This window comes from Lepeophtheirus salmonis, chromosome 3, assembly GCF_016086655.4.
Source record: "Lepeophtheirus salmonis chromosome 3, UVic_Lsal_1.4, whole genome shotgun sequence".
In the NCBI taxonomy this organism is placed as follows: Eukaryota; Metazoa; Arthropoda; class Copepoda; order Siphonostomatoida; family Caligidae; genus Lepeophtheirus; species Lepeophtheirus salmonis.
In genome coordinates, this window is record NC_052133.2 from 31996035 (window position 1) to 32022057 (window position 26023).

The 26023-nt window shown below is 33.8% G+C and overlaps 2 protein-coding genes and 2 long non-coding RNA genes across 6 annotated transcripts; 3 read left to right on the forward strand and 1 right to left on the reverse strand.

The window, feature by feature from the left end:
- Positions 1-3095: 3095 nt before the first annotated feature.
- Positions 3096-4596, forward strand: LOC121115482 (uncharacterized). Its single transcript, XR_005863536.2, has 3 exons — positions 3096-3214; positions 4174-4248; positions 4306-4596. It is a non-coding gene; the product is annotated as an uncharacterized lncRNA (long non-coding RNA).
- Positions 4593-6976, reverse strand: NELF-B (negative elongation factor B). Its single transcript, XM_071887359.1, has 6 exons — positions 6600-6976; positions 6280-6525; positions 5903-6154; positions 5625-5845; positions 5122-5570; positions 4593-5036 (listed from the first exon to the last, which is right to left on the reverse strand). Exons 1-6 carry the CDS (start codon positions 6899-6901, stop codon positions 4713-4715), a joined length of 1794 nt encoding a protein of 597 aa, XP_071743460.1. The 5' UTR covers positions 6902-6976; the 3' UTR covers positions 4593-4712.
- A 500-nt stretch (positions 6977-7476) lies between these two features.
- Positions 7477-17413, forward strand: LOC121114940 (uncharacterized). Of its 3 annotated transcripts, none has more exons than XR_011779386.1 (3): positions 7477-7796; positions 10151-16961; positions 17221-17413. It is a non-coding gene; the product is annotated as an uncharacterized lncRNA (long non-coding RNA). The 3 variants fall into 3 exon arrangements; XR_011779387.1 differs by having other exon boundaries at positions 7478-7796; positions 10151-16607; positions 16704-17413; XR_011779388.1 differs by lacking the exon at positions 17221-17413 and having other exon boundaries at positions 7500-7796; positions 10151-11349; positions 11412-13193.
- Positions 17414-20627: 3214 nt separating this feature from the next.
- LOC121114942 (uncharacterized) lies at positions 20628-24634 on the forward strand. Its single transcript, XM_040709069.2, has 2 exons — positions 20628-21593; positions 21642-24634. Exons 1-2 carry the CDS (start codon positions 21135-21137, stop codon positions 22194-22196), a joined length of 1014 nt encoding a protein of 337 aa, XP_040565003.1. The 5' UTR covers positions 20628-21134; the 3' UTR covers positions 22197-24634.
- The last annotated feature ends 1389 nt before the right edge of the window (positions 24635-26023 follow it).

Consider the following 26023-nt stretch of genomic DNA (forward strand, 5'->3'; position numbering starts at 1 on the left):
TTGACGAAGATATATTTACCCAAATATTGAAACTGATTTATCTCAGTTCAATCTTTCTTTCCGAATAGCACGTTTTTAGAACTGGGTCAACGATATGCATATGCCAAGTAGTCTTGTGTCGGTCCTTATTTAGGACCCAGGGCAGCGGTACAGCCCAGTCCTTCTTGTTAGTCTTTAAAGGGTTATATGATTTTTATCCCCCCCCCCTCCCAACAATTAACCTCCTTTTACCCTTTACCCTCTAGCTATTCATCCACCGAGCCATCTACTCCCCCCCAGCATTTTACCCCTAAAACAACAGATAGCAACCATACGACCAAACATTCAATCTTTTAACAGGTATGCAAACTAATTATTAATTTAGCTTAGTGACGTAAGTATTAGTGATGTATCAGACTTCTTTTGACCTGATCACTTGTCACCTCTTGAAAGTTAAAGAGGAGTCTTTTATTAACCATACATTTATTTATGATTTATCAATTGTAATTATAATAATCAACAGTATAATAATAAATGTATAATTTAAGATACAATGGTTAATTATTACCAGAGGTGGTAACTTGGACTCAAGGCTTGCGACTCGACTTGGAGTTAAGTCCATATTTTGAATACGATCTCACAAACAAAGACTCGAGACTTGACTTAGACTCTTGCAACTCGACTTGGACTCAAATGCTAGTATATTGTACTCTCAAGAAAAGCCTTCAGACTATGGAACCTGTATTATAGTTATGTACTTGAAATAAGTTTGAAAGAAATATTAGGATTTAATGAAAATATTCAAGAACTTGGTTATGACTTGATATTTTTCGTGGAATTGTAGTATAAGGACTTTGTCCCTACTCTGATTAATGCTGTGTTAAAAGCTGCAGGAGTGGGAACGACATTCCAAAATGTTTGGAAGCTATGGGGTAAAAATATATGTAAAAATGATTGGACACCTACTAGAATTCAAGTGTGAGCTCATTACTGTTGCGTCTTGACGAAGGCGGCGAGGTACCAATTATTTATTAAAAGGAGGGATCCATGACGAATCGGAGAAATGAGGAGAAGGAAAAGCGTGGAGGAATAAGGACAATGCTTATTTATAGGAACATCTATATTCTTAGTAAAACAAAAACCTACTCTGGTCTATACATAGATTACAAAACTATTTATTCTTATAAATAGGTAAAAGCAGTACTTTACAAATATATATATACATGTCTTACATGACATGAACTAATAAAAAGAAGCAAACTAAAAAAGAGATATGCAGTTCCATCAATATTAGTACCCAAAACACACTCCTTAATCTTGCTAAAGGTGAAATACAAATTGGGTATCTTCAGAAGCAAGACAAATTAAATTATTGAAATTATTATATGAACAAATAGACTCATTTCACTCCTTCGATTAACTCAATAATTTGTCATATTTCCAATTAAGATTTTTTTTAGAGCAAGAGCTGACTTTTTATCCTTATCTAAATCATAAGAACCTTCCAGTTTCAATGCTTGGGAGGTCAAATAAAGTTAAGATTGTTGATGCAATTCATAACGTCATAGCTTATTTGAAAGGTAGAAAGACTATCATGTGGAACCAAAAAAGATGATTAAGAAAATTGAGGAATTGATTTATTCTAATGTCTTGTATACCAATAAGTTAAAATTCCCGAATTTTGCTCTTCACCATCAATAAGGGTGAAGGAAGACGAATATCTTGGATCTTGTTTTTAAGTGCTATGTGCGTAGTAAAAAATACGATGATTTTTAAATTGATTGAATTAATACCATAGAAATTCTAATTTCATAGTTAAAAAGGACAAGGGGTAGTTAGTCGGTGGAAAAGCATTAAAGAAACATCCTCTCGGTTGCTTCAATAAACACTTGTTACATGCTTAGAACTAGGAAACCACCGTCCTCCTCATCTTCCAAAAAGCAATTTGTGGCATAGGTCCTAACTCATATTTGATATTCCTCTTAATAATGATACAATTATATTCATCAAACACAAAAGAAATTGAAGTGAAGGGATTAATTGGAAGGAATTGGAAAAAGAGGGACGAAAATAGTGACTCAACAATGTCTTTAGATGATCTTTATCTGTCGGATGCTGTCATTGAATTGAAAAACCAAATTTTTGCCAATCACGTTGAAGAGGATTTTTGAAAACTTATCAAAAATGTTTGCCCATTTGTGACCTTGATCATAGACATTATCAACTATAGATTCTATTGTAGATCTGAGCTCTTTCTTGACTCTTTATGGTGGATTTCTTTGATACGAGCAAAGTTAGTGCGTAATGATGATTTAACCAGACGGTTCAGGGGAATGCTGAAGTATTCTTGCCATTGGAAGTAGTTGTAAATATTTTTTTATAATTGTGTACTGGGTCGAAGATGAGATTAACTTTTCTATTGATGTTGTGTGGGAGAGTAATTGAAGTCTGGAGCTCACCACCACAAAGAAAATGAATGAAGAACTGTAATCTCATTCTGTTGGGTTTCTTGAAGAGTTATGTCACCTGTTCTATGAGGAAAGATAATTTTGAAGAATGAATTGGCTCCAAGTCTGGGGATGCAAGTAGTTTGTTCAATAAGCCCATGATTATTTCATAAGTATCTTCAATACGGATTTTTCTTGTTCGAACTCAAAGCTATATAAGTAGGATGACGTGTTCAATTGAATGCGCAAAAAATATATATTCCTCAAGATTTTCAAAATTGAGCCAATTGAACGCTGTAGAAAATAACTAAACGTTTCTCAATTTTTGAATTGAATATATCTCGAATTACAATCAAAATGGACAATTCATTGAATAAAGTAAATATGTGAACTTAATTATTTTATCTACTCTATTTGTAATTTTTGAGTAATTTTTTATTTAGTCAATCTTAATTTGCAGTCGGAAGTATATAAACTTGGAAAAAGTCGACTCCAATACAGTTCTGCAAAAATTTTACTGTTTTCTTTAATAAGTTATTTGAATTAGTGACGTTTTATTACAAAAAATAATTAATAATTTCTTAACAATAGAATCATAAAAATAAAATAAATTCATAATATGTGATATTTTAAGTTATAATAAGAGCAAATATAATAATAATTGTTGGTAAACAATAGTAAGAAATGAGCAAAATATTTTATTTATACTTTTGAATATTGGAAACCATTAATTATGAAATTATTTATCCGTTTTATGGTCCAGTTAGTAATATTTTCAATTCAATTTGGTAAGAACACTTCTAGATTTAACTGCTAACATACATATTTAAAAAAAAACAACTTCATGTTCGTTTAATTATTATAATTAAATAATTATCTTTAACTTTAAAACACAATATATATATATATATTTGTAATTGTTTGCATGTGATTCGAAAAACTACAGACACTTTTATGTATTATTAGAAAAGTTGATTCATTAAAAAGGAGAAACTTCATTACTTATTATGTGAATATTCATAAGAAGCTATGCTCTACTAAATTTGTAGGATAGATAAAAGGTGCCGACTTGAGCCCTAACTTGAACTTTCACTTAAGTCTAGGAAGGATCGGGGCATTTCATACTTAAATACAAATTACAGCAAAAGTACTTATCATAAGTGTTATTTAATTATTTAGTCTTTTATTCAATAGTATTTTGGTATCCAATCCTAATCATCTCCGAGTAATTGAACAAAACGAGATGAGTTTCGACTATTTATGACTCCAAAATATATTATTAAAAAAATGATATTAAGTTTACTTTCTTTTATTCATTGTGATAGTATCAATATGTCCTCAATTTTAAAAACTGTATTAGAGGATTCCAATATTCGAAAGATTGGAATGAGTCTATTTTAAATGCATTGATTTTGTTTCAATCAATTAATAATTTTGTAATCTTTTATAGAGGGAAATGTTGGAACTTTTTGGTACTTGTTTGATTTTAACTTATGAAGCACATTGTTTAATTGTTTTCTTTTTAGTTTAAGATTTACCTATTGTAATTAACGAAGACAAACAACATCTATTTTATGCTTCAAGTCGCCACCTTTCATCCTTATGCTATGGAGAAACTAATCATATTTTTGTAGTGTAGATCAAATAAAGTAAAAATAGGGATTATGTATTTTCTTTATTTTTTGGGGGACACAAATATATATAATCCCAAGAGGAATTGAAAACTGATATTTACTTTATTTTTTAGGTAAATCTAATTCTATATTAGAATTCCAATGTGTGGACGATGAAGGTTGCTATTTCTTTCAATATTGCTATAAAAGTAAACGAATCTGTTATTGTATAAATATACCTACTGTATAATAAATTATTATTTCAGATTATTGTTCCCACAATTGGCCAATGATAATTGCAATTTTAACTGGCATTTGTCTGATTGCATGTATATGGTGCTGCTTATCTTGTATTTGCTCACCATGCCGCATGGTATGTAAATTATGTTGCAAGTGCTGTCGCTGTTTTTCTTAGTTATAATCAGTATATAGAAAAGTTACTCGGTTTTTATATTTATGAAACTGTTTTAAAATTAAAAATGATTTATTAATATGTACCTATTTAATATCGCATTTCCTTCAAGAAAAAAACAAAATATAAGTGCACTTAATGTTATTAATAAAAAAATGTTTATTTCATAAATCGTAACTAAAACAAGCAACATTGAAGATTCACAAAAATATAAAAAATATATGGATTAAATAAATTACAGAGATTAAACTCGTATAAATTTTAAATAATTGAGTCAGTTCGCTTATCCTCTTCAGCATTTAATGCCGCTTGAGAGGCATTATGAGCCTCTATTCGTTCAGAGAGATCGCAATAAATTTTCAATACAGGGTCACCAGAAGAAGTAGAAGATATACTATTGTTCACCACATTCCCTGGCTCAGCAAGTTTCATTAAATTTTTTAGACGAGTAGCATTGATTTTTGTGTAAACAGCCCATAAAAGTCTTAATAAATGCCGTACATAACTCTCACATGTAATGTTTGTAAAAAAAAATTCGTCAAAAACGACGGTACAGAAATCTTCAGATTCAAAGTCCTCTCGCATCTGTAAATATTTGAGAAAAAAAATCATCCATAACTCAAGACAAAAGTAAAGATAAATAAAATTATTTTTTAGAAAAAAATAATACCATAGTTAAAGATGTAACTAGACAATGCATGAAAGTATCTTGAAAAGGATGCCCTTTCACACTATTAGATAAGAGTCCTAGTATTCTTTTAACACCAGTTTTGTCTTTAGAACGAGCAACTTGTAGAGCGTAATGCATTGCCAAGGTTGTTGCAACAAAATTTTTCTCAATGAATATCTGGCACGCTTCCGGAGGAGGCCCAGAATGTTCAATAATTGTAATTGCCGATTCTCTTTCATCAGCAGGGAGTTTAGAATTAAGAGCCCTAACTTGATCATCAACAATTAGAGACATCAGAGATGGAATAAATTTTGTTATAAGGTTGGGGTCTAATTTTGGCTCGGAAAATTCTTGAGAGTTTATCATTTCCCAAGCACTAAGACCAAGAATAAGCATACGTAGAAGCAAATGAAGAATCGAATTTTCTCTTGGGAGACCATCATTATTTACTAAAATGAGATTTAGGAAACTTTATACCACTAATGGAACTATACATAATATACCTTGATGATTCAAAATTTTCATCGCTGAGGAAGCTAAAAAGTTAATAGCGAACGGATCACAAAGAGTCATCGAGAGATCACCTAATACTTGTACTTGTCCCCTTCTTATAGCATCCAAGAAACCTTGCAGCTCTCTTGACCTTTTAACATCAACATTTTTCTCTCGTATGCAAGCATCTAAGCACCATGTGAATTTATGACATGGATCCACGGATATAATATCCTGTAAATGTAATTTTTATGTTATTTAATGTTAATAAAACAAAGTAATATAACATTCTTGAATTTCCAACTCGTGTAAAGCCATTAAAAGCTCAGCTCGAAGTGTACAGTAATGAACATTTCTGGTACGAAGAAATAAAGTTCTTAAGAACTGAAGTATCATGTCGTATAACTTTACATTAGATCCAATCATATTGGCTAATTTTTGGATGACATCAGCTTGGCGTCTACCTTTCGGGGAGTTACCAAAAAATCCTGGGTTATTTTCTATACCATAAAGTACAGTTTCTTTGTCCTTGATATATTGGCTGTAAATGGAGTCATTATTTCATTTTTACATATGAAGTTATATGTGTTAGATTAAACATAATATTATAATCATGAAAATATTTAGTTATTTGGATATAAGAATAGATAAAAAGTTAAGACTTTCCTAAGAAAAGGCGAGACTTCATCACCAAACAAAGACTGATTATCTCTCCACAAATGTCGTTTAATAACAATATCACAGTCGGCGTAGAGTTCCTTGTCTCTCACAAGGACACGTAGGTATTTATCTTCAATGGTTGTCATGTGTTTGAGAACAGCCATCACTACGGGTCGCAGTTGTTTGATTTTGATAACAGGAAAGCTTTTGATGAGAAGCTCTTTCAATTTGGAATCTTTCTCAGTGCCATTCCTAAATAAAAGAGAAAGTGCGTGCGAATTAAGGAAAAACAAGGGGAGTCCGAGAAGGAGCACGAAAAGTCTCACTTGGAGTTCAGCTCTTCCAACTGAACGATGAGTCGCTCACGAAGATCTTCCAAGACAGAGTTATGAAAGTCCAGTCTTTTGATTCCATGGAGATCCAGGAGTGGAAGCATGGGTCTCAAGGAAGGAAGAAGAATCCCATTCTCCACCTGAAAATCCTCAATGGCCTTTAACGGATCGGTGCAGGAAGTCAGTGCCTCTCGTAGGTACTCTCGCCCAGGCACTCCAATCTCCTCCAAACCAAACCCTCCTTCAGAAGACGAACTTGGCGTTGCACCCGATGCGCCTCCTCCGCTGGACGACATCTTCCCCAAGCCGCCAAAAATGTTTGTTTATGTAATAACAAGAGGTTGAGAGAGACTTCCAAATAGTGTAAACAATCAAAAATTCACTCCAGGCTCACCAAATCATTTCTTCCCTCACTGTCTAGCTAGAAACACTATATCAACCACAAACAGGCTAGACTAAAGCTTTAGGCTAGACCAATTCAAACAAAATTTCTAAGAATCAACTCGAATTTCTATTTAGGGAAGACCAAATCAGGTTGTCATCAACACCTCGATAAAATTAATTCATTTTTAAATACCTTTACCGTCCATAGCAAAAGTGACAATATGAATCATGCTAACATGTATAAATTCTTATCTTATTAAGACTATAGAATTTTTGTTGTTGTTGTTACTCTAAAGTAATCTACAGAGTCATTTGATATTACTTGTAAATATAGGTTTTAATTATCACTGGTTAAATTCCCAGTCGTGTCTAGACAATATCTAAATAATATTAATGAACTATATAAAATATAAAATCTACGTCTCCCCTATTATATTCAAGAAAAATTGAATACATGGCTACACATTATTCATAGCCCATAGCCCATGTAATACAAAAATAACCTGGTTCTCCTATTCTGTGTCTCACAACGAGCTAGTACATCACAGGTTCTAGTCAGTAATAACTAATATTACTAACTTGAACTAAATGCTAGCAAGGTATCCTATTTATTAAATTCTTCATTTCAATTTGTCTGTTTAGCTGTGTTCCATTCATATAAAGGCAATATGGTCGAATGGACAAAATATAATGAATTTACTGAGCTCAGTGATTTTGCTGCCCGAGTCAAAGTTGGAGACATGATCGAAATTAGTGAGAGTTATTTTACCAAGAATCATTGGTGTGTTTTCTACAAATTGAATTCAGGTTCGTACCAATAACGACTATTAAGTATTAACTCTAGAAATGGCCATGTTGATATACTTGGCTTACCTTTCTTTGTCTTTGTTTTACTTGACGGGAGTAACAAATATTTATTTGAAGATGGAATATGAGGTGTGTCAACACGAAAACAATCTTTAACAAAAAATGGAAAACTTAATAAATTCATCCCAATATTTCATGGACACTATTGAATCAATTATATTCAAATTTGTGGTGTAGGTGTAGTTTAGAATCTGTATTTGATTTAAGAGGCTTATATTGGCCCTATATGGCCTTTCAACTAAAATCTTATCAATTTCTCATTCTTTAATTATGAAAATGAATTTTAGCTGTTTTAAGTGGAATTTGTGGCATCAGCATAGGATAGAAATTGATGATGTGTTGAACGATTACATAGTTATGTATTTAATTATTTGTTCTTTTGAAATTGCCTAGAGTTGCATGATTTTTTATTTATTAAATGAACTGACGCAATTTTATTAAGATTCTTAATTTGAAAATATATTACAACTTTGCAATATTGTACCTAATCTGAAGTTGTTCCTAATTTAGTAGTCAAATTTCAGACTTTTACTTTATGTTCTATCTGTTCCCATCTCTATTTTTTAATGTTGGTAATTTTGATGGAGCTGGGGTTGTATAATTTTGAAATAATTGAATAATAAATAATTAAATGCAGAATTTCCTGTAGGTGTAAAATCACAAGAAATCCCGTGATCTCTAGAGAGAAATCCTAGTATTTACTCTTTAGTAATTTTTAATACATATTTTTTCCATAAATTTCTCTCCTGTATTGACCATAAGAACCATTAAGCTCATTCACAAACATGGAATCCTAAAAATTGTGTTAGACGAGAAGAATAATTAACTTTCAACACTTCGAATTTTAAACCTCAACAAGATATAATTTATTAATTAACAATAGAATTTCAACAAAATTAATAGAATAAATAGATGTGTGCCTAAGCTCTCTTAATCATTAATGTAGCCACCTTTAGTTGCAATGATGGGTTCCATGCCGCGGCAGAAGTCCTGGCACTGGCTCTGGATGTAGTCCTCTGTCATGGCATCCCATTACTGGCTGACGTGGCTATGAGGGCCTCGCTGTTTGGATAACGGAAACTGCAGGGCTTCCCCACCACAATAGGTATACTCGAGCGGTTGGCATCTGGGCTGTATGTAGCCAAAAGTATTTGAGTTAGAAGGGAATGTTGTTGGCCAAGCATTCTTGTGCCTTTTTGAGGTGTGTGTGTTCACCATCCTGTTGGAAAACTATATTTCCATCAGGATAGTTTGCCTTCATCCACGGCTCAACTGCAGTCACATTGTCGGACCCCGAGAGCCTGCACCCGACTGGGAGCCACACCAGAGGGGCTGCCTTGCAGCCAGGGGCCACAAAGCTCAAGGAAATGGCGAAGGCAGGGTGCTTTGTGGTACTAAGTGTCCTCATTTATTCATCAATATCTCCACGCTTAAATACCTGTCATTCTGCCTGTTCCTCACGGGATGGACGGTCCAGGTCTTATCATAGCTAAAGATGATGATCCGTTTGGTTATAGCTTTCCTGAGCTCATCCAAGAGTCTTGCAACGGAGGAGGTTAGTTTCTTTCATTGCTGGTTTCAAAAGTTGCCTCTTCACTTTCACAACGCTCTTTCCACCCACTTTTTTGATAGCACTCTGGACAATCTCGTGTGAAACCCCGAAATCTCTTGCATGGGCCCTCATAGACTTGAAGGGATTTGCCTGCGCTGTTTTCTTTCATTCCTCCAAGTTCAGTTGGATCTTTTTGATAAACCCCCTCTTCCTTCCGAACGTTTCGGACTTGCTCCTGGAGACAGCGTGAATGGAAATTTGTCGATCACGTTCAACTCTAATTTTCTCGACTTGAATGTAAGTAAGAGAGCTCAGGTTTGTTATGTTTTGTAACTAATGGCTTATGCTTTAATACATGGGTATATGAATTAATTTCAGTTACTCATCCTTCACTAATTATTAAGTGTTAAGATTTTAATGGACCACCCGGTAGAAAAATATGTATAAAATTTAATTATAAACTAAGTAAATAATTATTTATGTATGATTTCATATATCTGGATTTGTCTTTGTGTGTATATTTGTGTTTAGTGAAATGTTATAAATTTTATGATTTTTCAAAGTGTAAAATTTATAATTTATAAAATAAAAAAATTCTATTAAAACTAGATTCCTAACAAAATTTTATGATTTTTCAAAGCGTAAAATTTTGTTAGGAATCTAGTTTTAGTAGAATTTTTTTATTCAGGAACTTGTATTAATTATTTATTGCATTAAAAATGTCATTTTAATTATTTTATAGATGACGAAGCTCTATTCGATGCTGAAGTTTTCCATTTAAGGCCAAATTGCTCTTCAAACGGCTGCACTCACAAATTTAGACATCTAGTTGCTCAAAAACAGTTCCGCATCAACAATAAATATGATGACACAATTAAAGGTTTTAAAGAACTATCCAAATCAGATTATACTATAAAAATTGAAAATGAAATTGAAGATAGCAGGAAATGCCCCACAGTATGTTGGAACAAAAGTCTTTATTTTGCTACTACGATTCGGTATCCTAGAAAATTTGCAACGAGCAAAAGTTGGGCCAGTAAAATTTCAGATGGTGTTTTAAATATAACTCAAGCAAGCCTGTGTCTTGCCCCAATTAGTTTTTTTTTTTCTTGGATTCCTTCTGGATTGAAGGCTATCACTAATTTAATTCAATAAGATTGTGTTTATACTTTTGTGCTTATCTAAATAAAAAAATGTTTGAATTACATAGTCAAATTATTGATTGTTTCCATTACCTCTGCTCTCTTTCACATTTGTATCCAATATACACGCATCACACAGCGGAGTCGGCTTGAAAGTTAAAGTGCTCTTAAAACTATATTTGATCTTCCCAATAAAGGAACATAATAGATTACTTTAACTAGAATAACTAGTATTTCATTTACCCTTCCTTACAAAGACAATATCTCCAAAAAGGACGAGGCATCAAAATTCAAGTCTCTAGAGTTAGATCACTCAGTTCTTATGACAGTTAAAAAAGACAAAACTTAATTATTGTATAACACATAAAGTATTTCCGCAGTAAAAGTAATTCCCAAGCCTTGCAAACAAACTTTCGATAAATGTCAGGACTTTTCGGAAATATTACTTCTCCTTCAATACGAAAATGAAATCAACAAAGAATTTGAAACGATTGAAAAAATTGTGGATAAATTTGCTGTACAATAACCTCCGTCTGTTAAAATATAGCTGTAAACACATTTACAACTCCTGTTCCGAATCATTCTCCTAATCAGAGGTTATTAATACGAATCCATGACAACAGAATACATCCTAACAGATTGAAAATAAAGCAGATTTTTTGGACTTTGAAATATGGCTTGAGCAATTGAAAAATGTGCATTTCTAACCTTAAAAGAAGTACAATTTAATACTTTGAATAATCTAAAACATAAAAGAATAGTCAATTGGTTGCACGAAAACAGATGGAAGATGAGACCTGTTACGTATTTGTTTATACAATAACTGAATCGATCTAATGCGAATTATATTTTATCTTTTAGATAAAGGGAAAAAGAAATCCTTGCAATGTGGCGAAAGATTAATCAAATGAAAATTGTGAATTTAGCCAACAAGAAAATCAACGGTATTATCATACACTACTAAACTGTAAACAAAATCAGAAACCAATGTTTTTGAAGAAAATCAAGGAGTAGAAACTATTTTACAGAGATCACACATTCACAAATAATTAAAGATGTTTTGGCTTTGGGTTAACATATCATAACCCAGAAGGTAAGAAAGGTTAAGGTTATCAACGTAAAAAATGGAATTAAGTTTTATCATTTTCGAAAATGCTGCTGATAGAAGAACAAAACATTTCATGAATTTTTAATTAGACAAATAAATCATTTTAAGAAAGAAAAATCGAAATAGACGTGTATAAATCTTAGAAAAGTTTTTGAATTGCGTCTATTGTATTGTATTACAAACTCAAGTGCCCAGGCTAGAGTATGTGGTGTAGGTTCTATGAAACAAACCGAATCTGGGAAAGCACTATTGACCTATTGTCTGCATTAACATATTTGCACATATGATTATGTCAAACAAATTTATCAACTAAAAATGTCGTTAAGGTATCATTCACATCACATTTCCAGTATCTACCGGTTTTTACAATAAGTTTTCGTACTATTTCAAGGAGCATACAATCTGTTATGTGTGAAAACATCTTAATTGATGAGAAATTTATGTTGGTAAATTAAAATGAACTTTATACAAATTTAAATTTATAGTATTTGTCATATTATATCAACATTACGTAGTACTTTATTAAACTTTTCCATCCAGGGAAAATTTCATATTTGTAATCACTAAAAATTATTTTAGAACCAAAAACCAATATGATGGACTCACTGAATTATTTACAATTTAGAATCATAAGAAAGGAATTTCTAACCTAAATGTTGAATTAATAATTTAATAATGTTTAAACTGCAGAATTTGCCATTCAAAAAATAAAGTATCAACTTCAGGTCGTGTTAGTACACGATTATTTATTAATTTTTTTATTGAAATATTATTAATTATTTCCTTCATTTAATACTAATAATATGCTAAATTATAGAGGAAAGAATATCTAAGTATAAAGTAACCACTATTGCGTTTCCTCATATTAGTTGGAGTAGTTATAAGTATAAGTTGTTATTGGACTCAGAGAAGAATTGAAGATTGATATCGAAGTAATTTCTGCCCATATATCCTTTCTAAATAATATTTAGAAGGATTTGTTAATATTCTTATAATAATACGGGGAAAATATATTTTTTGATGCTCTTAATAAGGAGTAATATCGCCGGACATTACTACATAATTAGCTTTTGCTCTAAATCTTTAAGATGGATTTATTTCTAACATTTTTTTTATTAGTATATTTATTGTCTAATTTTATGATTTTGACATTTACTTTATTAATAATAATTAGTTAGATCTCAACAGGATAGATATATCTATCCTGTGCACAATTGTTTATAGCAACTTCCACATGAAGAAGAGGGGTGATTATCTTTTGATTAAACTCCGCGTCTCGCTTGTGTTTTGCAACCTAAAGTTATGACATATTTAACTGGATTCTGGTGTCAGGACAAGAAAATATTATTTGGATCAATTTATTATTTCAATATTCTGTATATATAATTTATTGTTATTAGTTATATGATTCCAATTGTTTAATTTTGTATATTTAACATAAATGTATGATGGTATATTTTTTATTATGTAGATTATATTTAATTAAAGCCTTCTTTTTTAAACTTGGAACTTCAAATATATTTCAAAATACTCTACTTTGTCGTTTCATTAGCTATTATTCTGAGAATAAGGTTCATAATGAATTACAATATCATGGTGTGTGACGTTATAAAATTACTGTGACGGATAAAAACCGTCTAAGTCAATTATACGTAGTATATCTTCATTAAAAATTTTGCTAATAAATACTTTCGTTATACCCTCAAAAATCCTAATAAAGCAGGCAGATGATAACATCAGTATTTTAAACAATGATACCATATGTATTCCCCCCCCCCTTCTCCTTGCACGCGTTTTTCTCTACAATATTATTAACTATAGGTATGATTAAGGATAGATTACTCCTTGGATAAGGATAATTATGGTTATTATATTATATTATTTTGTCGCAATACCCAATACATTGTCAATTTCTCTCACCCTATTTAACAAGGTGACTATATACCTAGATTACTAACATCTGGATAGACACAAACCACACAGCCTCATTATTACAACTTTTAAAATAAATAATAAATATTTCTTCTATTAAATAGAAGAATGAATTCTTCTTAAAAAGTGATGAATCATGAACGCGGTGATGGAAAATTATCCAATGGTCCATTGAAACTCTTCATTTGTGGTTTCAGTAATCAATCATGGAATTGTGGATCGTCTGAGGAAAGATTTTGTATGAAAATTTTATTTATTGGTGGTAAAACATGGAAGAGTTCTCCAAAAGCAATGATAAAGTATGATTCAATTATGTCGAAGAAATAGCTAATTTTTTATGCATGATTTCCTTTTATTCCCTTCCGATCTAACTTTTAATTGTAGATTGTATTTATTAGTGAGTATGGAGGAAGGACTTCTTATTAAACTATTTCAAAGGAATACATTTTTTTAAGGAATATTCTTAACATAGTTATGATATTGTCAGTTCCTTCGCAGTTCATCTTATTTTGCTTATATTGGAGAAGAGCGTCTCTTGATGAACCTGTTTTTGTCTATAGATAACTTCACATTTAGTAATTCTTGTGTCACCTCTTGTGTTTGGATTTGATCTCCGTTTTGTAATTCATTATAACTTATAAGTTTTAAAAATAATGTTTCTGATTTGGTTTCCTAGATGATTATATTAATATTTGTAGTTCCTTTTTTAAGAGTTTATTATCAAGGATGCTCTTTATCTTCCCTTGTACATATATGTATATATATATATTATTTATAATTTATATCATATATGTCCTCAAAAGCGGGAGCGGGTTTTTGCAGATGGTAATTCTTATAATACTAGAAGCTGTCATCATTATTTTTTCGTTCTTGAGGAGGAAACATCAAAATTCATGATCATTAATCATATATAAATAAGTAACCTGCAATTACGAACTACGTATTTATTATTTTCATAAGTTTTAGAAACGTTTAAAGTTGCTTTGTGATGAGTTTGAGATAAAGTATTGACTTGAGATTGACTTTGTAGTACAATAATTCATTATGTTTCTTGTGCTGTGTTGGTTGGTCCTTAGGAGGGTTATCTTTTGGGTCGTCCTTATCTCATTACTTTGGAAAATGTTACCAAATCAGACAATAAAACTATTACAAGTGTTGCCGTAAAAAGTATCAGCAACGTCCTTGGCTCAGATTTCAGAGACGAAAGACTAAAGGTTTTCATTATTGACGGAGCTTCACATTGTATTAAAGCAGCCGAAAAGCTTAAATAACATTTTCCATTAATGTTACATGTCAATTGTCTAGCTCATGGTCTGAACAGAATAACAACGCTCTGCCCTGACTATTTCAAAAATACAAACACTCTCATCTCTGAATTGAAGAAAGTATTTTTTAATTCAGGTGATTGAAAACGTTAAATTAAATTAAAGGGTAAATTAATTTATAAATATTATTTGATCGCTGATAATTTATGTAAAAATATATGGAGTTACGACTAGGATTCTAGATTTTTGGCATGCTATCTTTGTAATTATAGTCCAGAAGATGTTCAAAGTAGAACAACACAGCAAAACCCAAATTTACGAAAGGGATTTGAAACTGTATAAAAGTCATATAATTAATTCCAATTATGAGCATTCCAATTTCACAGAAGGTATAACCAAAATGCTTGTTTCCTGCAATATTCCACTCCATATCGTTTATGGGAGAATATTTAAAATTCCAAACCTATTCAAATTCGTGCGAAAATACATGAGACTTGACTAATTTCCGGCTCAATTAAATGTAATTACTTAAAATAACATTATTTTGATCCTTCTAAATTCATAAATTGGGGGTATGAATGATCGATACAGTATGTGTGAAACTTTTAATCTCTTCCTGTTCGGCAACTAACATATAAATGCGTTATCATCGTTACTTACATTATTATTTAAAGATCAATGGAGGATATAATCAATGAGTTCGATAATATTATAACTCATTGATATAATATTGAATATATTGCACAGAGGATAATTTAGCAACTTTGCTTCGTTAATGTGATGTTGATTCTTTTTTCCGCTTCAGATTTGAAGGAATTTCATCATTTCTTGACTTTATAAAATTCCTTGAATACTTTGCATGAAATAATGCTCAAAAAATCCTGGTACTTGGTACTAGGTTCAGATTTTTTTTATCAAGAAGTGAAAATGCACTTCCATCGCCATTAATTCTTTGGATCGCTGCACAAATGAAAATATTAGTTGTCAGATGAAGCGTTGAACAACTTTTTGATTAAATGTTAGCTCTTTAAATTGCTACTTAGGAAGTTTTTTATGTAGAAAATTGACAAAAAGAGCAAAGTCGAGGGGGTAATAACTAATATGTCCTCCTCTATTAATCAACGCAATAAAACTATTTTCGCAGCTTCTTCTTCAGTGGTAGCTTCAATATTATAGACATTGAAGGAACTCTCTTTAATTAAAAGATTCTTGCAGCCGGAACAAGAATTTTTTTTACAGACCAACCTTGCAATGACCCCACCGATATAGTAAAGAGTAGCATTGAGAGCGGTATCTTCATTAGTAAACCCGATTTCGTTGTTACAGAGTTCGTTGCAGATTTTAAACGCCAAATATAACTCTTCTTCACATTCGAATTCATTGGTGACTTTAAATATTCTGGAAAACTCGATTTTTCGAAATTGGAGAATATCTGTATTTTTGGGTTTGATTTGAAAACTTGAAATCCGCTGAGTAGAGAAATGTTCATTTCTGCAATCAAGAAAAAGAAACCGTGACTTTCAAGTAGACCGTTCTTCAATCACTATTTGCTTCTAAAGAAAAAACAGAAATGGTAATCAGATTAATAAATTACCTTTCAATAAGGAGCAGACAGTTTCAAATGGAGGGATTTTTCAGCTTCGAAAAAAGCTTTAGACGCTGAATCTATCCATTCCTTCTCTTTCTCAAAGTGAGAAGCTGAAGTGGACGTAGATGATTTTCTTGATGTTGAAGGAGTGGATGGATAACTGGGTAAGTTGGGCTAAGTGCAAGGGGCAGCCTCTTCTTTTAAGCGAGGCTTGTTCCCTTTCCCATCTGGGATATTCTTTTTATTTCTCTTTCTACTAGGATTCCTATCATTGGACTCATAAGTGAAATCATGGGGCTGAAAATGAAGCGAGCATACCACTATAACTTTTTTTTTATCTTCTTGATAATCCTAATTGTTTCGAAAAATTTTGATGGCATGAATCCACTTTTGTCTTCCAATGGGATTGGCCGGGAGCCGGTGGGTTGAAACGTGAGGCGGGATTCTCCTCCTCTGTTGACCTACAGCACAACGAGGCGTTTGGCATGGTTAATTTATCACCTCAATCATTAACTAAGGTATGTTTCAAAGAATCCAAATGGATGCCGCTTTAATTTAAATAGAACTCACGTTATAGTCAACTATTGAAGAGAATAAGAAACATTTCCTTTAGTCGTACTACACTGTAAGGCTGCAAGTCCTCCCAATAAAACTCACTAATTTAGAAAAGTGTGATTACTGAGAAACAAGAATATATTTAGTTATTGCCTAACTATACTGTGATGTTGTTTCCTTCTTTATTTTAGGCAACAAGCTAAATTCTTTTATTCTTTCCAGGGTGTCTGAGTTCCTTTCCCTTGTCGTTTTATTTTTCCAGTACTCGTAACCTGGGTTTGAATGGAAGGAAAGGTTGTAGGGCTAACATACCCCTACGACAGTTTTACCATTTTATTAATAATATTTTTGTCATTTATTTTATTTTCTGAAATATAGTTGTTATTGTCTCATGAATGATTCGAGATGCTTTAAAGGTCGTATTTTACTTAGTTTTTATAACTTACTTGTTGTCGTCGTTCTGAACAATCCAATGTTTAAAGAGCTGTTTTTGCAAAAAGATCTTTTCATCCCATGATGTTTTATTATGCCATAGCATAGGTAGCGTTTGTTTAACTTTAATTATAAATGAGGACACCATATCCTTATTTATCAAATATTTGACTGGCGAGAGATACTATGTCTCTTTGTGTTATACTTTTTGCTTCAATATTAAATTGCTTAAATTTAGAACCTATATCAAATTTATATTCATTTGTTGTTTGATCTAATTTATGTCTGAAGATTGACACAACATCTGATGAGTCTCATCTGCTTTAGGGTATTTATTTGTCCATCTTTTAGCAGTTGCTTGTAGACAATAAATAGGAATATTAGACTACGTACACATCCAAAGGGGATTCTTGTGAATAATCTCTTTTCTCTCAGTCACTCAGGTTAAAATCTATAGTCATAAAACCTCTACGGTGATAAACACATCTGGGTATTCAGACCGAAGATATAACTAAATCAGAGAATATCAATTTGATCCGTGAATATGTGGAGAAACCACGATCTAACGATCAGTCAAAGTTGACCGAAGGACCATGTGAGAATCTTCCAAGGGCTTTGTGAAGCACCCCGAAAAATCCTCAGAAGATCTACATAGATTCCAAGAAGAACCACGGCGGTTCCAAGATAAAAAATTTAAGGATTGAGGCCTCTCCCAATACTCGAGGAAAATATAATAATTGTGTACTGTATAACATACTATTAAATGAATACGCGTAAAACAAAAGGTAGTATTAATGGTCGAACGTTTTTTATTTCGAATAAAAAGTGGACATTTAAATCATAAGTAGTTGCTAAAGGAGAATCCACATGGGAAAAAACCCACCCTCATTAGGATGGGAAAACCGAAGAACAAAGTCTCTCTCTCTCTGAAAGGAAAATTGTAGACAATACTCTTCTACTTTTAGAGGTAAAATTGTAGACAATCCCATTCCACTTTTGGAGGAACATAATAAAAAACCCTCTATCTTTTTTGGAGGAAAAACTATTTGTATGATACAATGTAAGATTTGATTGCATTGTCGGATATGCAATTGAGCCAGATTCCAACAGGCCCCTATAATATGATAGATATAATATTTCTTAGACCAGGGTTTCCCAAACTTTCCTATGCAAAGATTACCCTACACTAATGCATTTTTAGCTTAGGCCCCTTTTAAACGAAACATCTATACTATGTATATCTAGATTCAAAGCAATCATCAATTCTCTATCTTCCTACGTCCCCACCTGAGCCTCCCCTCGCGACCACAACTTTGAAAACAATTGTGTTAAGCAGCCTAAGTTTTTGGGTCCCTTACTGGAACTTGGGGCACACTGCACTCTGCGTATAAGCTAGCTGCGGCCCTATTTGTATCTAATATAATTACCCAGGCCCAAATTTTATATCGATGCTCCTTGTTTTAAGTGCCTGCTACCAATCTGAGCCAGTATAAAAAAGACACAAGACTGATATAGCTGAACCAAGACTGAGACCGAAACCATTGAAAGAAAAGAACCGAGACCGATAGAACCACTGAACCTGAACCGGGCACAATCTTGTCTAATTCCCATGAAGTAATAATTATGACTGGTAAGTGAGCCGGAAGTTATCTGAGTCAAATATATTTACTAATAGAGTCGGTTTGTAACACAGAAACTATGTATATTTATTTATGATTTGGAATTCGCAAATTTAAAAAAAGCTGAAGATTAGGAGCTGGGATCTCTAAATATTACAAGTCCAACCTCAAAAATCTATTTGAATCATTCCCAAGAAGTTAAATTTAAATTGTCAGTCCCTCAAATAATTAATCAACATAATTTTTTTTATTATAACTACACTCATGTAAGAATCAATTACTCTACACTTATAGTTTAGAATGATATTTTGTGATCTTGGTTCTGCATCCAAATATTGGAGTTATGCAACACGAAATCTATTTGATTAATTGTGCAAATACACTCGTTTATAGCGACTTTATGAATTAATCAAATTACTATTGCAAGATCAATCGGAGAATAATATTTCATATTAATTAATTATTTGAATTAAACCTACTACATAATGATCTTTTACCAACACGAACTGAAGTTGATACTTAATTTTTGAAGGACAAATTTGTTAGTTTACATAATTAATTTAATAATCTTTGAAATTTTACGTTATAAGCCCCTTTAATATAAATCTACTTTGATTTTGAGTTGTATAACTTAAGTCAATACATAGTTTTTGGATCAAAAACAGTTTTTTAGGATATCTAATATTACGTTAAAATAGAAGAGTTGCTTAAAATACCATGTGATGTTAATTTAAAATTACATCTACGACAAATATTATTGCTTTACAATTGTACAAAGCTCAGAAGTTTACCAAGTTGAATTTCTCAAAAATAAAAACATAAAAAACAACCGTTTTTCACTACAGCCTGTGTGATTGGAGCTTGTGCTCCTGCATATAGTATTAGAACTCATTGGAAGTACAGAGCCTTTATAATAACTGGATGCACAACCTATAGAAGAAAAAAAGTGAGGTACCCTTCTGCTGTTGGCAGCTTGAGTACCTATTATATAGGCTGGTGAAACAGTTATCGACTATCGTGATACACTTTAGTCATCAAATTAATTTCTTATAAGACAATACGGTTGGTTTGGATAAACCTTTTTCGTAGAACATTCGGATATATAGATCTGAGTCAAGTCATAGTTCCATTCCACTCCTATGGGGTTATGACATTGGGATATCCCTGATATCCATAATGTTCATGGATTTCATCTCTTTAGAAGAGGTTTTTGTACGTACTCGATGGATATCATCTCATTTAATGGCAGTATCATTCATTGTGCAGAGGCCCTTTAACATCCAAATTGGTTACTTCATCATCCATTGTTTCAAATACACATATGTATATCTATATCTTGTATGGAATCGTTGTATACTTCTTTAATAACTTAGGATATATTTAATCAAGAAGATTAATACTGGAATGAAATGTACAGTGAGTGTTATTTATTTTCTTTTTTATACTTTTAGATCATGACGTAGGGATTTGTTTTATAGACCTTTTGTAATATACCTTTTGTTTTACGTGTTAATATATTTTATTAGTTATGTCTATGTACATCCTTTTTAAGTGTAATCCCTTATAGAATATATTTTTAGTGTATGATTGTACCCCCAATCAAAAGGTCTTCTTATTGGCTTTACTCAGTTCCGTTACTTCCGCCTGGACGAATTGAGGGGTAAAAAGAAAGTGGAACTCATGGCATTGGTGAGAGAGTACATCGAGGGTTGTGGCAGTGATCCCAAGTCCTTCGACTTCAACGATGGTACTCAAGCCACTGGAGATGGTGCTTCAGACACGACGGGACAGCTTGTGGTACGGCAGTCCTCTACATTTGTGATGGATGGTCAACGAAGTGGCCATAGATGGTCGTCATGGTGGGACGAATTCGAAATTTACGTGTCCTTGTTTGGGGAATTGTCCCCGGAACGTAAAAAGTCTCTCCTGCTCCACTGTGCTGGGACAGAGGTCCAACAATGGTTCAACACCATACAGATTGTTGCTTTGCCTGAAGAGGACGTCTTCGCCTCGACGGTAAGGGCAATTCGGGACCCTTTGTCCCCAACGTAAAGTCTGTTGTTTGAACGCTTCTGGCTGTCTGAGATGAAACAGGGAGTCGGGGAGCCTGTGGATAATTACTTGACTCACTTGCGTGGCCAGGCAAAGTTTGGTCGCTTTGCGTGTGGGAGCTGCAAAGTTTCGTTCGAAGACGAAATTATTCTCGACGTGGTGGTTAAGAACACGTTGTCCCCATGGGTCCGACAAACTGCCTTCAAGAGAGGTAGCACAAAATTGACAGACGTGTTGCCATTAGCTAGAGCATTGGAAACCTCCATCAGCTACACCAAAGAAATGGGATTGAGTGGAACTGTAATGACATCCGAGTATAAGGAGCCAAAAGGTCTCCATTGCTCCAAAGGGACGTGGTCGACGCAAAAGGCTAATCCAAAGATGGACAGGGGGAACTGCAAGTTTAGTGGAGAAGTCATGTCTTCCAGAAGTCAAAATACCCCTGCGTTTGGCAAGGAGTGTTCCCAGTGTAGGAGGATGGACCATTTTAGAGTAAGCTCTCCGTCATCTGCGCCATCTAGTTATTCCATCTCTTTCCAGTTGAATGATGGAGTAGGGGAGATACCCTATGCCTTCCTGAGAATAAAAGGGAAAAGAATTAAACTGTTACTCGACTTTGGATCGAACGTGAATATCTTACCAAAACATCTGGTTGATATGTCAAAGGTGATCAAGAATACGGGTCCAATAGAGGTTTTTGGTGGGGGAAAGGTCAAGACTCTGGGCTCTATCAGCTTGTTGGTTGCATTAAATGGTTCTGACCTGATGCTTCGTAAGTTTATTGTATCTCCTATTGGGCAGCCAATCCTTGGTTTTTGGGATTGCCTAGATTTCCGGTTGGTGAAGTTGAGCAATTCCACCAACGCATGTACAGCTGGTGCTTCTATGGAATCCCGTGTCGAAATTCTACAGAAAAAACATAATTTTATATTCGACGACTCCAAAGGAAGTACAACGAAATATACACAAGCAGGGATCCACCTGCAAGATAATGCTCGTCCCCGTTACATCAGAGCACGTTCAGTGCCACTCGCACTCCGTGAGAAGGTTGCTGCGAAGATCCGAGAGATGGAGAAGCGTGGTACCATTTCCTAGATTGATTCGTCAGAATGGACCTCTCCAATCGTTTCAGTCCTTAAAACAGATGGAAGGGTTTGGGGTTGTGCCGACTTTACTCAAACCATCTCTCCAGTAGTGAACAAGATGTTGCACCCACTCCCTCATCCAGGTGAATTGTTTGCCGACCTTGCTCAGGCACGGTTCTTCTCCAAATTAAATTTCTCGAGGTGTTATGAACAATATGAATTGGATGAAAAATCAAAAGAGTTTTTGGTCATAAATACACAGTTAGTACTTTATTGATATAACGTCTTACCTTATGGTCTGGCCGCGGCTCCTGAGAGAGGCTATTGAGTGGTATTTGGGGGTCAAGATTTATATAGATGATGCCTCATGTTCTCTAGAAGGAGGAACACTTTTGTATTTTAAATGAAGTGTTCAGTCGAATTTCGAATGCTGGAGGTCGTCTGAAGCTCGGCAAGTGTATCCTGATGGGTGAGGAGTTAACTTATTTAGGGGTTTGCATATCCCAATGTGGCCGATCCCTAGATCCAGAGTTGATTCGACCGGTTCTGGAATTTCCTGTTCCTTCATCGTGTACTGAGGTGAAATCATTCTTGGGACTAGTACAATACTATGGTCATTTTATACCACATCTATTAATGGAAGCTTCTCCCCTCCACAAACTGATGCAGAAGGACGTGGTGTTCTCGCGGTCTGAAAAAAGACAGGCGAGTTTTCAGAATATAAAGTCTGCTATAGCTAACTCACCTGTTCTCACTCATTATGACCCGTCTCTGCCGTTACTGTTGTCAACTGATGCCTCACCTATTGGTTTTGGGGCCATTTTCTAGCACAGTTGGAAAATGGTATGGAGCTCCCAGTGGCGTTTGCTTCAGGAAATCTACCAAAGAGCAAAGCTAACTACTCGCAAATTGAAAAAGAAGCAACGAGAATTATTTATGGGTTGAAGACATTTGAAAGATATTTGATTGGTCGTCATTTCAAGATCAAGACGGACTACAAACCACTCCAATATATTCTCAACCCATGTAAAGACTTGCCAAGTCTCGTCTCCACCCGTCTTGATAGATTTTCAATGTTTTGGTCCACGCTTGATTACTCAATCGAAATGTGAGAGGCATTGACCATTCCCACGCAGATGCTTTTTCCCGCGAACCAGTCGACGATCCTCCGTGTCTGGATGATCCCACAGAATTATTACAATGTAGAGCTATCTCTAGCTCATGCTCTTCTGAATCGTCCCTCCTGTCCGCGTTACAAGAGGATCAAGAGCTTTGCAGCGCTGTGGAGGCTGCTAGAACAGGTGTATGGGACAGAACCACCCTCAGGGCCTACTCCCAAAGGAAAAATTGTTTGTCCCTCAAAAATGGCTTGTTGTTTTGGAGTGTCTGCCTCATGGTCCCTCTTCCTTTGGGAAGAAAGTTTATGGAAGAGTTGTATTTGACGCATTGAGGTGTTGTAAAGATGAAGTCTGTGGCTCGAAGTGTCATTTGGTGGCCCCACTTTGATAATGATGTTGAGGATTTTGTATCAGCGTGTCGCACATGTCATGAGAGTGCTCCAGGCCCGGCCTCACAATTGACTCCCTTCTCGCCTTCGAATGTATGGGAGAGAGTTCATGTGGATTATGGAAAGATAAAGGGCAAAGATTTTTTAATACTAATGGATGCTGGGTCCAAGTGGATAGAATCAGGGTACATGACGAATATATCGTCAGAGGCTACACTTAGGCAACTTTTTGCGTGGTTTTCGCGTTTTGGATTCCTGAAGAAAAATAAATTAGGAAAATGGCTCACAATTCACAATTGATTTTTCAAAGCAAAGATGTCCGAATGGGAGGGGGGTAGCCCATTCCTTCTCTCCCCCATATCATCCGAAGTCCAATGGACAAGCCGAAAGAGGAGTAAAGATTATTAAAAATGGGATAAAGAAGAATATAGGAGCATCACCTGAGGAAATCTTGTTTGCCTACAGGGCAACGCCGTTAGAATGTGGGAGCACGCCAGCTGAGCTGTTGGGGCACGCTGTATTCGTACGCAATGGGATGGATACCTTCTGTTTTGTCCTTCTCCTACTCCTTCATCATGAACGAAAGAATTTAAAATCAAAATGGCCGTGTGGTGCCGTTGGTGGGCCTTCGCCAGGCCTAGTGGGTAGCTGGAGTTATACAAGGGAAGATTGGGGATGTGTTATGGTCTGTTCAGACCCCACAAGGAATGGTTAAAAGACACATTAATCAACTTCGTCCTCGAGTACAAGTTGAATGAGGGGTGGTGTTATGTATTGTCTTTTTTATACTTTTAGATCATGACGTAGGGATTTGTTTGAAGTAGATAGTAATGTACCTTTTGTTTTACGTGTTAATATATTTTAATAGTTATGTCTATATGCATCCTTTTTAAGTGTAATCCCTTATAGAATATATTTTTAGTCTATGATTGTACCCCTAATCAAAAGGTCTTCTTATTGGCTTTACTCAGGTCCGTTAATTTTGTCTGTTGGTGGTGTTCGTAGAGCACTACAGTGAGGAACAAAGGCTTTTCTTCCTTTGAAACTCATTCTAAAATCTACTCTATTTCGTCTCCTAATATTTTTAGAAAATTCTTTCATTGATGAAATGTCATTGATGTAGTTAACTGACAAAGATGACGAGAGTCACTCAAACCCATCTTGGAACTCTTTCCGGAGAATAGGAAAACTGAGAGTAGGACACGAATAAAGAAATTCTTCTTGGCAACCGAACGTTTTTTATGAATACATGAGATAGATTCCCAAATCGTTTGGTAGAATAATTAATCATGTCAATGCCCATGGTCATAATCTGATAAAATCAAAGAGTTTTTTTAGCCACGTTGAAATATGAAAGAGGATTGTTACTGTCAACCTACGTGTTTCCAGAGAATGCATGAACTCTCCATTTATATAGTGCTCGCTGGATGATGTAACGAAGAGTAATGGAAAGTTTGCAATAAGTCCTGCCGAATAACTATAGTACCAATTTCCATTGATCGGAGTAATCAGTAATGTATTTGTTTTTCTATCACGTAACGGTAGTAATAGCTTTACAACGATATGGTTCGAACTTGTGATTTAATCACAAGTTACAATTACGTTACAATTTTATCCGTATCTTCTCTTTTATTTAAATTCCTTATGTCTTTTTTATTTTGAAGAAGAAGAAAATACTTCAAATTATTTAGAAAATGAGAGGTTTTTTCAAAAAGTCCTCAAAATATTGATGGAGCTATTGCAGTAAAGATATGGATAATAATAAGAAATAGGGAGAAATGATACGTTCTAAATAAGTGCGTGAACACTTCAGTGAACGTACCTTACGCTTCGTTTCTAAAAAAAAACAGGAATATTGTTTCTTGTTTATCCCTCGTAGTTCATATATTAAAGTTGATAATTCTGTAGAGAAAAACGCGTGCAAGGAGAAGGGGGGGGGGAGACTTATGGTATCATTGTAATACTGATATGATTATCAGCTGCCTGCTTTATTATGATTTTTGAGGGTATAACGAAAGTATTTTTGATCAAAATGTTTAATGAAGATTTACTATGTATAATTGACTTAGACGTTTTTTATCCGTTGCAGTAGATTTGAAAACGTCACACTCCATGAAATTGTAATTTATTATAAACCATATTCTCAGAATAATAACTAAGGAAACGACAAAGTAGAGTATTTCGAAATATATTTGAATTTCCCAGTTTAAAAAAAAAGGCTTAAATTAAGTATAACCTACATACTAAAAAATAAACTATCATACATTTATGTTAAATATAAAAAGTTAATCAATTCTAATCATATAACTAATAATCACATTAAATTATAA